The sequence below is a fragment of the Vanessa tameamea genome, chromosome 20 (genome assembly GCF_037043105.1).
Source record: "Vanessa tameamea isolate UH-Manoa-2023 chromosome 20, ilVanTame1 primary haplotype, whole genome shotgun sequence".
NCBI classification, from domain to species: Eukaryota; Metazoa; Arthropoda; class Insecta; order Lepidoptera; family Nymphalidae; genus Vanessa; species Vanessa tameamea.
The window spans coordinates 4,774,072-4,789,530 of NC_087328.1; the positions used below are offsets into that span (position 1 = coordinate 4,774,072).

Below are 15,459 nucleotides of genomic sequence, written 5' to 3' on the forward strand. Positions count from 1 at the left end.
TAAAAGGTGTATTAACAACTGATTAGTGTACTTTATTTGTATATTTTATTTAAATATCGTTGAAAACATTTGTAAGGGAACTTTCGTTTAATTTTAATAGATACAACTTATAACTAGATTATAATAAAGCAAGGAAAATAGTAATTGAAGTTTCTATGTTAACATTGTAAATGCGTAATTTACTCTGCCTGTCTGTTACTTCATCAAGACTCAAACACTTGACCAAACGTAATGAAATTTCGACATTGAGGTACTGTAGGATCAATATACAGATATCGGCAAATAACATTTAACATAAAGTAGTTAAAAATTAATATTGAATATAACAGTATGTAAGCAGTGATAATCATTAACAATCACGCGTTTTTTATAAAAAAAAAACAATCGCTAGAATACTCATTATATATTAAGAATAATCATTTGTGAAAACAAAATGAAAACACGTTATATATATTTGCGTCAAAAACTTTGCTTTCAAACGTTGCAGTCAAATTGGACATTGGCTAGTTACGCGCTCAAAGAAGTAGCTACAACTTCAATAAAAAAAAATACACATATTCGTATATTTTTTTTTTATAATAAAAAAAAACCGTGCTTTTGGAATATATGTGCTATATTTGCATATGTATAATATCAAATCGGTGTCTATTCGGTGGTTTATGAGTTGAATCTCCCAAAAACGTCGTAGTCAGGCCGCTTTCGTAATAAGCAGTGATAGTATAAAACCGGTTTATTTAATAAAAAACCGTTTCAAATATTGCGTTACGTTTTTGGTATAACTTGATCGAAATATTAAGTTAAATAGTCTATTTAAAATGTTCTTATGTGTGTTTTCACGGTATAAGTAATCTAATTAAAACATTATGTTTAACGTGATACATTTTGGTGTTAGATTTAGTTTATTAACGTAATAAAATATATGCATATGGGAATTGACCTACCGTAATGATTAAAACAATTTTTTACATGAACCAGTTTTATATGATAATATTATTTGCATAAAATATAAAACTTGTTTGAAAACTTATTTGATATATATGTCTGTCTTGTGTTTAGGAGTTGGATATATAAAGTCAATATAGTTATAAAAAAATGTACAATTTTACCTTTTCTGTTGTGTGTTGGAGGCGTGAAGGTTTTAGTTTATTGTGAACGTCAAAATTCAACCCACTTATATTCTTGTATGGTTATTTAAATTACTCTTTATATATGGTATTAGTTTTATTTTTACAAGTGAAAAACATAGTCTTATTAAAAAAAAAAAGCAACTATATTATGTTTACAACCTGTTATCAGAATGAACACAATGTAAAGTTGGTACTCGAACATATTATAGTACAAAAACAAGGCACTATATATTTTTACATTCATAAATAAAAACTTATATGTATAAAGCTTGCTACTTAAGGTCGTTAAAATAATATAAAAAAAATACAGTGTAGTGAATCGCGACTTATTTATTTCTGTCGATAACAGACAACATACTGCGACGCCGCCTCGCGGTTTACATTATCTTAAATAAATTAAACTGTAGATTACTGTTTTAATATGGTTGTGGGTGTCTGTGCTAACGATCGTGGGTAATATCCTTGGCTACCACAAGTATTTGTATTTTCACTTCAAATGTTAGTACTGTAAGGACGTTTAACAGCTTGTAGCGTGAGCGTATTTATATATATAATGTTTATATACTTGCTGTTAAATATATAAACGACTATACGCGGAGAGAAGTTAAGAAATACCAGGCTAAAGTTGAGTACAAAAAAAATGTATCGATTTGAACAAATTAACGGATTGGTGTACATTTTATGACCCGTGTGTAATGTCGGTGTATTACAAAGGAACGAAATATGTTTGCTATATCATGTCAATTCACTGTGTAACCTGTACAGCGTGTAACCAGCTATTAAAACAGAATGTTTGTTCAACTGATTCTCGCCTCCATATTAAAGAAACTAGTTTATTAACCTTTGTATATTCTGTTTAACCTTTTTGAGCTGCAAGTTTGATTTTATTTATTATTAAATATAGTTATTATATTAAAGTTTTCGTTATTATCTGTACTTATAAAAGACAACACGTTTTTTTTTTGTTTTGACTGAAAAGCAACTAAACCAATACTAAACTTATATCAGAAGATGCAACGGGTTTCGGGGGGCTTAGTATATAAACTATATACTATTTAATACATAAGTATATGCGCTTCGCAGCTTCACTTGCTTTAAAATTAAACTAATGCGTAAATTTCATGTTATTTTTTTTATGAATAGTAATAATACATTCGGTCATTGGTGGTTTTTACAACCTAATTTAACTTCAGGTATTTTTGGGTCAAATGAATTTTTGATTAGTTTCACACAACCTGCACACACAATTCTATACTGTTGTTGATGACATGACGTATGTATGTAGTATATTCTGAATTGTATTCGTTTTTGAACAACGATAAAAAAGTTTTTTTTTTTTAATTATTTTTTTTATATATAACTCACGTCGGCCTTATTTACATTTATCATTAATGTGACGTCAATTAATTAACTTTTTAAGTGCTATTGTGTCACCAATATATTACGTGCAATAAATGACGTACATGTTTTGAGACTGTTTGATGTAATTTTGACACAGTCATGTGTACGCAAAACCCATCGAGGCATGGTTGTGAAGAAGCTGGGCGTTTATGACGACCTCCGTGGTCGAGTAGTGTGTACACCGGTTTTCATGGGTACGCTACTCCGAGGTCCCGGGTTCGATTCCCGGCCGAGTTGATGTACTCGTAGAAAAAGTTCATTAGTTTTCTACGTTGTCTCGGGTCTGGGTATTTGTGGTACCGTCGTTACTTCTGATTCTCCATAACACAAGTGCTTTAACTACTTACATTGGGATCAGAGTAATGTATGTGATGTTGACCAATATTTATTTATAAATTCAATACTATATTGTTATTGGTGTTAGATATTTACTTTTAATAAACCATTGTAACGCTTCTATATTGAATAAAGATTTTTGACTTTCGCTTTGTTCACAAAAACTCGTCTAACTAACTTTAGGAAGTACAGGAAAGAGGGTTTGTGAGTAAGCAAAAAATAAAATGATTTTTAAGAATAACACTTTACTCGTACTAATTACATGTTAATGCATACATACAATATTAAATAAGAAAATATGTAAAAATTACGTCTTAATTTGTCGATTAAAGATGTCACGCGAAGTTTTCCTCAGTCATTCAAAAGGAGAAACCTTTTTCCAGTATACAAGATTTATAGGCAGTTAGTTTTTTATATGCCGTGTACTTGCCTCACTTTTATTTATCGAACAAAGTCAGTATGTAACAATGTTTCCTCTCTACCTTTAAGCTTTTTGGTATAAATGTCTTTTTTGCCAATCCGCCTATTTGGAAAGGTAAAATTTCGTGTTTGAAACATAGTTTTTCTTTTATTTGGTATTTAATAAAGTATTTTTATATGACAACTTTTTACAATTAAACCCAAAAGGTTCAGTTAAGGCTCTTTTGTGTTTTTTTCGTCAAGTCAAATTCGTTGAGAAGAAAACGTGGATTTTAGTTTTTTTTATACTGTTATAATTTATAATAAAATTTATTTTAATCTGAACTCTAACTAACAGCTGTGTCGCAAACTATTCGAAATACGAAAAAATGGAATACAATTATTTTTAAGAAAAGCGGTTCAGCTTAAACATATTCAACCCAACATAAGCTTATAATTATTATAAGACATTTTGCATTCTAACATTGATCGAACACGGCTTAAGTTCGTAACTAATGTTCCTCGATCTATTTTTATCTCAGCAAATCAATGCAATGAGTTGTTTTACAAGTCATCGTCGTATCATTTATGCGTTCAAACAAGTTCAATTGACTTCTATGTAAACGCAGTCCTATAAAAACATGGAAGCTGGAGAGACACGGTCTAAAGCGAGTTTTTATGCGTTTGTTACCATAAGGAAAGTTATCAGAGTTCGCTTAGTTTTTTGTGTTGCCATCAGATAGAATGGTCGATTTCACTGAAATTGTCTTTTGTATTTACGTGGAGAGTGTAACGAATTTATCCTACACGTGTATATCTGAATTGCTAAGAATCAACTGTTTTGTACATTTTGATTTGATAATGCATTTTAAATCTATTCTTAGAACAATTCTACACAAATCTTTTGTATATTGTCTTGTCACGTAGTTTTGATACTTTAAGGGGTAAGAATAAAGGCTCGAGCTGTATACACTACACTACACTCGCTAGTCTATCCAAAATATGAACAATTATTTCCACGGATGACAATGGTCGAATTACTATGATCCGGTACTAAGGGTTGCTGCTGTAGGTACATACGAAAATTTACAGCAGCAGTGCGCTTCTATTTGAATTAACTTCGTATTTTACTCGTGAAATATTGAAAACAACTATACTAAAACTAATATTATAATCGCTATAGTCACTGTCGCATATCGTATTCTGATATTTCACGCTCAGGTTCTGCGATGAGTTTCGAGTGTCGTCTATATAATAGCCCTACTGTTTACGAAAACTCGCCGATTGTTTTACTTCGCAAGTACAGAACATTTAGTTAATTTAGTCGTCATGTTAAAATGTAAAATTATTTAATAAGGCATATTATTTTGTGCAAAAAAGACATGATAATACAATCGCTATTAATTGTCGTATTTAATGCAGGTTATATACATTTAAATGTACAAGATTAATGTACGAAAAAGTCGTTGACAGTGCGGTGTTTTTGATCTGATTAAAAATAAATTGATTTATATACATAAATTGTGTTAAAAAAGAAGCAATAACATTTTTTTAACGAGTTTTGATTTATACAGATGTAATATATAAAAGTAATTAACATTTCACATTTGATCTTCTAGTTTATAACCAAGTTAGCTTAATAAGGAGTTATGTTTGAGCCAGTTCCGCCGGTTTAAGTTCAAGCTTATGACTTATTTGATAGAGTGCACGCATTAATCATCTTTTCCTTATGATAATACTTGCCTTGCTAATTATGTCGCTAATCTAACGTCTAATTAGGCTGCATTTATCTCAGACGAGGTCGCAAATTGTGATAGATAATTCTCATTAATATAAAGCTGAGTAGATCGATTCGAATTATAATTGAACTATATAATTATATTATTTATATTTAAATCTTTAATCAAATTTTTTAAATAGTAAAATAAAAATTAAAATATGCGTCATGTTGAAGAAAAATATTACCGATAAGACTTAATTTATAAATTGAAGGCGGTCATTAATTCAGCTGAATTTTCGGAGTCCATGTTAAATTGGTGAGTGGTAGGGTTTGGTGTAAGCCCTACCACTCTAGGTACCACCAACTCGTCAGATATTATACCGCCAAACAGCAACATGCACAATGGATATAACATCTCAGTCATCAGTTCCAAGGTTGGTCTCGCGTCGCAAAATTTCATATGACGCCAAGTCTATGGGTGGTGGTGTGTCCACTTCCTAACTTAATAAATGCCAAAAAAGATATGTCAATCAAAGCAGAACCAAGCGAAATCTATGTCGATATGAACACCGACTCCAATTTACATTATATACAAGAACATGAAATTCCCGCTTGTCACGTCAATAGTTTAAATTTAAAGCGAAACGAAACTATGGAGAACGTTCTTATATAATAATATTATATACTTAACCTTTTTTCGAAACGCCCTGCATCTTTTTTTATTAGTTTCATGTATATTGGCTTAGTGGTTTTATCAGTTAGGCATTATGAAATCTCATTTATAAATATGTGTCGATATTTAAAAAAATAATATACTTTATGTAATGTTTCTTCAATGTAAATTATTAAAAAAATATAGGAATGTTTAAAAAATGAATTGTTTCAAATATATAGACAGACAAATATTGGCATGAACTGTTTATATAGAGAAATTTGTTAAATCACTTTCAATGAACACAAAATTTAAGATCGGAATCGTATCGTACTTTACATGATTTTATTGTAATATTATCGAAAGCAATAAAACTCTTGTATTTATAACAATTGAACAATTGTAATTTTGCTTGTATTATGAAACTTACAATACTAGTTACACAAAGACTGACCTTCTGGCCTCTTGCAATCGTACGTATAACGGATTGATAGTCTCCCAGGATTATAGAGCGAGGATGGCATACCACTGCATTCATGGCGAAGCTATGTTATGTTCATTTCATTCCTTACAACAGGTACAGATTTTTGCAATTAATTTTATTCTACACTACGGTCTAAGATTACTGATTAGTGGTGGTTTAATATGGAAATTTATGTAATATGAATAATCTTTTAAATGTTGTTATAATAACTAAAGTAATGGTGAACGAACAAAACATTCCAAAAAAAAATATTATCGAATGAATGACAAAAACTAAAGATTAAATTACGCAAATACATACTAAGTATGGTTTGAGATTAAATTTAAATTAATTGTTGTACTTTATTTATTTATTAAGGATCATCAACACTACAATTACACATGTAATAATAAAAACATATATAGACTTTATATAAAGTGTGCGACTGTTTAAGACAGCCATAACATGCATTTTAAGGTACAATATATTTTTACTAAATTAATTTCATATTACTAAAACAGCACTCACACAAATTTCATCTCAAAGGTGCACTTGGCACAAATATAATTTATATTTATAATGTAAAACACAGACTAAGGTTTTCAAAACCTGAATATCCATTCATCGCGCTGCATATCAGACAGTGACCCTACGGATTGATAGGTTCCTAGGACTATACAGTTACTCCGTATCGCACTGAAATGCGATATCACTCGGTGTTGGATATACGATGATATAACATACTGTGCTAGTTTAGAGAATAGGGGCTTTTGCAAGCAGGGCTCGCGGTGAGCCGCATCATGTGAAATCATTGCGGTTATGTTTTCTATTACACCTTTAGTCTTGTATAATACATAGGTATCTGGTTCATAACTATGCTATGACTAACTTTACTTAGTACCTTGTTAGAAATTTAAAATGAATTTTGAATAATATTTGAATTACGTTTGCGAATTCAGACTTAGATTACTAGGTATACAGATATTATTGTTTCAATTATAAATTTTAATTAGATACTTTAACTAGTTGACAAGCAAAACGTATCGGTTTTTTTTAATATAAGAAACGGATGTTAGTTCATTGGCTAAATTTATATTAAATCCGCGTACGCCGTATTAATTATACAGAAGGTTTAATAAGAATTAACAGCTTCATTTTGTGTTATATCGGCGTGTGCTAATATATTAGAATTAATAATCTTGCCTGTAGAAAGTCAAAACGTGTTTCATTGAAACGAAAGCTACAATACCATATTTATTTTCGAAGTAAAACGTAGAGCTGGAACTAAATTATCTGTATTCTCATAAAATACATAAGATAAAGTTGCCAGTATCACTATTCGTGGATGTAATACGAGAATAATCACGTTTCGGAGTGTTCCCGTGTATATTGTATGTTTAAACGCGTTTTATTCGAAACTTAGTAGGTGCTAGTAAGCTGACACTGTTTTATGTTTATTTATAAAATTCATACAAGCACACTGACATTGCCACAAACACTCAGTCGGCGTTGTCAATTTTACTATTTATATTGTAGACAATTTAGGAAGAAAAGAAAATGTAGTTTATTTTTTTAAATTACAACAGGACATGTTAATTGATTAAATTGTACACTGTCAATCATTGTATCTTATATGTTAAGTTCTTCCTACTTATCCTGTAAACCGAAACAAAATATTTATATTTTATCTGTTACTGATAAGTAGGTGATACCTACCCAGAGCTTGCGCTAAATCCTACCTATTGTGTCTATGCATATTGTATTACTATAGCTGCTAAGCGCGGTTTCACCCGTGTTATCTGTTACTGTTTCAGCCCCATGGCATGATATGGCACGTTATGTGCCTTTTATTTAACACTTTAAGATACAGAAAAAAATACATGACAAAATTATCAGAGGCTGTTCTTTAATAAATACCTCCGGCACACCCAAGAAGGAAATAATTCATTTAACAAATACAACAGTGAAAATCAAATATATATTTAAAAAAAAAAAAAACAATTTTACGCAAATAGCACACAAAAATTATCCTTTCCTTTTTTATAGTATTGGTTGACCGGTCGGCAAACAATCCACCTGACATTAGCGCTGTAACAAATAATAAACATTCCGAATTTCATTCATTCAATCATTGCGCATGCGCCACCGACCTTGGCAGCTAAGGTGTTAGATGACGTGTGCCTGTAGTTACACTGGCTCACTCATCCTTCAAACCGGAACACACCCTACCACCAAGTAAAATTCAATATCTTATAAATAAACATAATCTTCAGTTTCTTAGTATTAGTAAGGAAATTACTAATAAAAAGATTGCAATATATTGTGTTATGGGTTCATCCATGAACGGTTAAGGTCAGACGGTTAATTCCGTGTCAAACAAATAACTTCTAATCCAGGAGAAAGTAATAAGCGTTCCATTGTTTTTGAACATGCTGGGAAGAAGCGAGGGTGAAATTAATGTCTCAAATTATGGTTTATTCGTGTACTCCTTGATCTTTCCAATCTCTTTTGAACCGTCTTGAAATATACATAAATATTAACAAGAAACTAAATTAAGTTCACATAATTGTTTGAAAACATCTCTCTGATCACTAAATTGGCACGTGGCAAGTAATGATGAAATTATTTACATAGTTCCATTTATTTTTTTTTTTTCTTTGATTTAAGAAAGAAAACGTCAAGGCAAAAAAGCCAAGCGGGCTTATTGTAAATTAAAATTTAATAACATTAGTAAGTTATGAAAAAATATAAATAAAATATTAAAGCGTCAATAGCGTAATGGTTGGAGGGCCGCCTAGCAATGTAAATAGTTCGCAGGTTCGATCCTAAACTCATGGGTTATTGTAGTCCTCATTACTAGCAAATTTTTTAAACTAAAATTGATTTTAGTAATTCCGTATAATGAGGCATTGCTACTATTATTTAAAGACAATAAATAAATATATATAACTTACCCGAACTGACTAAATTTTAATTAATCAATGCAGCCGTTCGGCCATGATTGTCTGACAAGGAAACGAAACGAAACTTTATTGATGTAGCTGTTTAATATTTATAAGTTGTGGTCGAACTGTTTGTGTTTTGAAAAGTAAGCAATTTTACGCGTGTGTTTATGTGTTATAGTATAACGTTATTACGCTGGTTATTACTATGTTACAATAAGAACAGGCGACTACGACTTGTGAATGATATTCAATATTCTAACGGACTGTATGCAAATTTACTAGAATGTTGTATGTGATTTTGAAGTTCTAGTTTAAACATTAAGGCAGGTCAGCCTTACGCTAAACCTCCTTGAGAATGCTTTTGCTGGTTGTTGCTAATTAATACACCAATGGATCTTTGATTAATTTGATATTTCTGGTGTATCCTACAACTATCTATATGTTTACAGTCTTACTTCACTATACTTATCTAAATTTTACTATATTTTACTTACAATGATCATAATGTTATTACACCACAGTTTAACGTAAACGACAATTCAATTCTAACAACCGTTTAAGTATACAAGATGGAAAGAAACGTACACAATTAGGATTGATTGTGTCACGACTTACATACAAAGGAAATTAATATAATAATGACGAATACATATGGAGAAAAAGAATGAATGAATAACTGATTAAATGAGCAACTATGATGAATGATGAAAAATAATTTTACATAAATAAAGTGTATGCAGAGTATTATATAAAATAATCTATATTCCAGGGACACCCTGTATCGCCTCTCCCTCCGAGGTCTCCGTTCGCTGGAGCGTGCAGAATGGCCCGCAGCTAGCGACAAAGTGAAGCAATGTCAAGACAAGGGCCAGACCGAGGAGAACTGCCACAATTACATCAAAGTACTGCTTTCATACGGCCACAAGCTGTTCGCGTGTGGGACCAACGCGTTCAGTCCAGTTTGCAGTTGGAGAGAGGTATTTAAATTAAACCAATTAAGAAACTACGTAGATCCTGTTCTTAAAATTTAAATTGACGTTCGGAATTTAAATTATTTTATTATATGACTAACGAGTTCGCCAAATCGAAATAAAAATAAAGTGAAAACTATTTTGTAAAAAACTTTTTTCAATTATCATTTTTATCAGATTAAGAAAATTTCACATCTTAATAACGGATTTTTTTCTAAAAACGAACTTAAATAATTATGCTAAACGTATTTACTACGAATGTTTTATTAATGTGTTATCTTATCTCAAAAAGAGATTTTGACTAATTATCTCGCAACAAGGTCGTCGTCACTAATAATTACTCGTGGTCCTTTTCGTACGTTAATGGTGCGTGACAAACGTTTTGGCATTTCCCACTTAAGCCTTAATCGTACAACTTATTTTGGAACATAATTAACTCATTAACCTCCAAATTAATGATAAAAATGTCTTTTGAAAATTAACTTTTTTTATTCGATGTTTCGTCGTTCAAAAAGGTTTTTGCGTTTTATAATTTTAATTATTTTAAATAAAGAATATATTTTTCATTTGTAATTCATTTTAAAAGTGTTGTGTTAAAGGTGTTTGATTATTAAAATAGTTTTTGCACGCAAACTCAATATTTGGATTCGTCCTAAAATACGTATGCGAAAAACAAGTATCGAATCGTTTTAAATTAGTAATTTTATCTATTTATAGTGTAAGATCGAAAAGAGGCTATTCCAACTTCGTTTAGAGTTTAAGCAACAAAATAACTGACAACGAAGTTAAAAATAAACATTGTATATATATATACAAATTTATTAATCACAATTAGAATTTGTAGTGAAATTATTGAGATTCGATTCTGGTTCGTTATGATGTGTAAGGGCTTTTATCGAATTTATTCTTACGAACAACTTTCGTAATTATAATGAATAAAACAAACATTAGTGTTGCCTGAAATATCAAATACAAATCTTAAAATAACTAGACCCCTTTTAAAACTAAAGCATTGGTCGTTAAATATACATAAATGCGGGCATATTCATGTGCAACCGTCTGTGATGGGGGCCTGGACGACGATTATTAATATCTCAAATAATGCAGTTCCCACCGTTGCTAAAATCGTAGACAAGGTATTTAAATACCTATATTTAATTTTATATAATTTGATGATACATTTCTATTTTTCTGAAATGTCTGGATAGAATATTGCCTGTTCATGTAACTTTTGTTTAATCCATATGTAATTTCGTTTTAAGTATTGGTGCAATAAAGTATAAACAAATAAATACATTTTGAAGTCAGAAATTTTACACGGACCTAGGTCTTTTTACAATTATGACATTTACATATTATATTGTAATTTGTTGAATATTGAATATTGCAATACAGGCAACAAAAATCTTAAGAAAATATTTTTGTTCCTTATAGTATACCTACTCAATATTCGGTTAAGAGAAGAAAAATTTATGTTTAGGTACCTTATTTACACAGTAACATAATGCCTAACAGTAAACTATTCAACAGATTGAATCGTTGAACATGGTATCAGAATGGATGTCAGGCGTCGCGAACTGCCCCTACAATCCTGACTCCAACGTGACCGCGATATTTGCCAGCAGCGGCGAGTACTATGCCGGGACACCAACTGACTTCACCAGCTCTGATACTGCTATTTGCAGGTAATTGTGAATTTGAAAATGGAACTCGAGTCTTGTTACGAGTCAATGGGGAATTAATTGAAGATTGCCTTTTATGGCGTCTTCTCATACACTAATGTTTATGTATTTTCTAACCACTGCAAATAGTTCGTGTGTGCGTTCACTATCAAGAAAGCTTGTTAAGCCATTTGTTTATGTAAATTGCATTGTATAGACAGCTATCGCAGTTCATATACGCCAGTCTAATGTTTCTATTTTATGACGTTTTCGCAGCTGCTTGAATATATTCTATTTTTGTTGCGTTTATTGTTTTAGTCAAAATTAGATTTGATATTTTTTTAGTAAATTGTATTATATAGGTATATAAAATCTGTATGAAGGCAACGTTTCGTGACGCGTAAGAGATTATTATACTAACCTAGCCCAGCTATCTTATCCGCGTTAAATTTATATAATGCTTGAAATAAATATATAATTAGTAAAGTTATTAGACAACAGATGGCCAGGGAAGATCTGCTGATGTTCAGTAAAAATATAAAATAACGCCACAATTTATAAAAATAAAATGTAAAAAAAGGCACGGGCACCTGTGAGCCCGTGGATATTGTAAAGTAAATAATAAAAAAAAAACAGATGTTATTGAAATAAACACTAACTGGCACTTTATAATACCATAATAATACATTATTTACATTAGTAATTTTTACCCGTTTTTAATATAATCCTGTAAAACGAAAAAGACAGGCATACAAAAAAAAAAGAATATTTTGGATTTAGTAAGCAACTTGCAAATATCCATATTAACTTAAATTGTAGTTATTTTGTAATCACGGAAAGACACCTCTATTTTATTTATTTGTTTAAATTACCTTATTATGAAACTTCTATATTTTCAGGAGTCAAGGAGCATCCCCACGAGACTCTAGTATGCTTCGGACGACGCAGTACGATCTCAATTGGCTCAATGAACCACAATTTGTGGGTAGTTTCGAAGACGATTATTTCGTGTACTTTGTCTTCAGAGAAGTTGCTGTGGAATACTTAAACTGTGGGAAGGTAAGGTTTCCAGTAGAAACATTCATTTGTATCTGTGATTTTTTTTATTGAAGAGGAGTCTTTAAGATGTTTATTGTCATTTTATATAAAATGTATTATTTCAGATCATATATTCACGTATCGCTCGTGTATGCAAAAATGATTCAGGCGGTCACCTGATGATGAAAAATAACTGGAGTACCTTCCTAAAAGCCAGGCTCAAGTGCGCAGTACCCGGAGATGTACCATTTTACTATGACGAAGTACAGAGCGTGGAATATTTGTCGCAAGAGAAGATTCTCGTCGCTGTCTTTACTACGCCTGAGTGAGTTTTAGTTTTCTAGAATAATATTAATGATTATTTTGAAATAAATTCAAAATGTCATATGCTGTAAACCTTTATTTTTATTTTATTTTTTTATAATTTTACAGTAACAGCATAGCCGGCAGTGCAGTGTGTATTTATAACATGTCAGACATACACTTAGCCTTCGAAGGGCCTTACAAAGTAAAGGACTCGCCGATGTCCACTTGGGAACCGCGGACACCTTCTCGGCAAGCCAGGGAACATTTCCGTTGTAATCCAGACACTAGGTTCGTATTCATTTCAAACAATAATTTGTCATAAGAAATTATGTTAAATAATTAGTTTTGAAATACACTCGGAATTAAATAAAAATAAAGTTTATTGTAACTTTGACTGTAATCTGTATCAGTTATAACTTATCTTTCAGACCCCATCAATCCATTGAGTACCACAAATACCACTTAATGCACGAATCAATACAGCCTATATCCGGCGAGCCCGTATACAAAGCGACGCCAGAGAGATTCACACACGTGACCGTCGATGTTGCCAACACGAAAAATGTTGCTAAACAACTAGTTGTATTCGTTGCGACGCAGAATAATGACATTTTAAAACTGGCAATATTGCCGAAGTATGAGGGCGCCTGTGTAGTGGAGATTTGGAAGATGAAAGATAAGAAGGGTGGATTTGACATACTGTCGATGCAGTTCGTAAAAGATACTGTAAGTATTGAAATCGATATTTCATTATTTATTGTAAAATTCTTAATCGGTAGCTCGAAGCATCGTACTTTCAGTATTGTTATAATTAAGCTATTTAATTTTGCCCTCAGATGTCCCTCTACATCGGAAGCGACGAAGGCGTGCTGCGCATATCTAGCGAGCGCTGCTCCCGATACAAGACGCGGTCGAGCTGCGTGGGCGCGGCCGACCCGCACTGCGGCTGGGACGACGCGCGCGAGCTGTGCGTCCGCGCGCACGCGCACCTGCACGAGGCGTACTTCTCGCAGAGCACTGCCAGCTGCCCCTCCGTCAGTATGCCCGGTGAGCTTACTTCCGACTTCTCTACTTACTCATCAGTTTTAGTACCATCAGTAGTCCGTTTTGTGTGAGCGACGTTACATTGACTATGTAAAAAAATATTTTTTTAATGGTAATGTTTGTAGTGATCAATTTCAGGTGGTCTTTTTGCTCGTCTATATTGTTATTAATAAAAAGCTTCAGAAGCCCTTCTCGAGGATTTTTATAAGGCTTCGATTTGCTCTTTATCGATATTGTATAACTTTTATAATACCATATCGGTGGCAGTGGCCGGCGGCTGGTCGGCGTGGTCGGCGTGGGAGGCGTGCGTGCAGCACGGCGCGGCGCCCGCGCTGTACGACGGCGCGCCCGACACGTGCGCGTGCCGCACGCGGCGCTGCGACAACCCGCGCCCCGCGGCCGGCGGGGACGCCTGTCGAGGTGCGGCTACTTTCATGCTCTGATTGTTTATTGTTTTTCCAATTAGAATATTTTTTATTTTGCGGAGCGTAATCCCTGTAACAGTAGAACTTGACAGAATTAACTTACATTACAACTACAACTACTACAACAAACATTACTTACATCTCCGTTGTATTATTAACCCTTCTTTTTTAGGTGCCAGTATAGAGGTGACCAATTGCACCGTGCACGGAGGCTGGTCGGCCTGGTCCGCCTGGTCCGAGTGCTCCACCTCCTGCGGTATCGCTGTGAAGTCCCGCCGACGATCCTGTACCTCCCCGGAACCTCGCTTTGGAGGTCGTGTGTGCGTCGGTCTAGATACCCAGGATATGTACTGCGCCAATTTAGCTCCTTGTCCTGGTGAGTGTCGAGTTACTGACCATTTTACTTACTGAATATTTTTAGCTTGTATACGGTGTTCCTTCTATACATGTTTCGCACGAGTCGAAGGAAATATCTGAGTGGAACGATATCGTTCCAGACCCCGCCCTGGCGCCCGTGGACGGGTCGTGGTCGGCGTGGGGCGCGTGGTCGGCGTGCGCGGGCGCGGGCTGCGGCGCGGGCGCGGGCGCGCGCGAGCGGCGCCGCTCGTGCGACAGCCCCGCGCCGCAGCACGGCGGCGCCGACTGCGACGGCCCGCGCGCCGAGCGGCAGGCCTGCGACCTGCGCCCGTGCGAGCTCAGGAAGGCCACCGCCTGGACGCCCTGGGTGCAGATACCTAGTGAGTGAAGTCGTTTCAATTAGAGGTCATTGATTATATTGATTGCTTTGCCAAAACTTTGAATACGTATTGATATATTCATCGTTATTTCAGGTAATACATCTGACGGAAGTTATACTGAAAAGAGATTCAAGTTTCTGTGCAAGGCGCCGACGCCGGAACAGATCAGAGTATGTTCAATAATTATCTTTCATTTATTTACTAACACGTAATTTATTATTTAAAGTGTGTACG

The 15,459-nt window shown here is 33.5% G+C and overlaps 2 protein-coding genes across 2 annotated transcripts in view; one reads left to right on the forward strand and one right to left on the reverse strand.

The window, feature by feature from the left end:
• Nucleotides 1-15,459, reverse strand: part of Dhpd (Dihydropterin deaminase) — a 159,131-nt gene that overhangs the window by 88,558 nt on the left and 55,114 nt on the right. The gene's annotated exons all lie outside the window — the stretch shown is intronic.
• Nucleotides 1-15,459, forward strand: part of Sema5c (Semaphorin 5c) — a 41,524-nt gene that overhangs the window by 20,985 nt on the left and 5,080 nt on the right. The window contains exons 4-14 of the mRNA XM_026641777.2: nt 9,813-10,020; nt 11,545-11,699; nt 12,575-12,734; nt 12,839-13,038; nt 13,146-13,307; nt 13,448-13,745; nt 13,856-14,066; nt 14,331-14,483; nt 14,661-14,864; nt 14,986-15,225; nt 15,319-15,395. Of these exons, the coding sequence (XP_026497562.2) occupies nt 9,813-10,020; nt 11,545-11,699; nt 12,575-12,734; nt 12,839-13,038; nt 13,146-13,307; nt 13,448-13,745; nt 13,856-14,066; nt 14,331-14,483; nt 14,661-14,864; nt 14,986-15,225; nt 15,319-15,395 (2,068 nt within the window). The remainder of the gene's footprint in view (nt 1-9,812; nt 10,021-11,544; nt 11,700-12,574; nt 12,735-12,838; nt 13,039-13,145; nt 13,308-13,447; nt 13,746-13,855; nt 14,067-14,330; nt 14,484-14,660; nt 14,865-14,985; nt 15,226-15,318; nt 15,396-15,459) is intronic.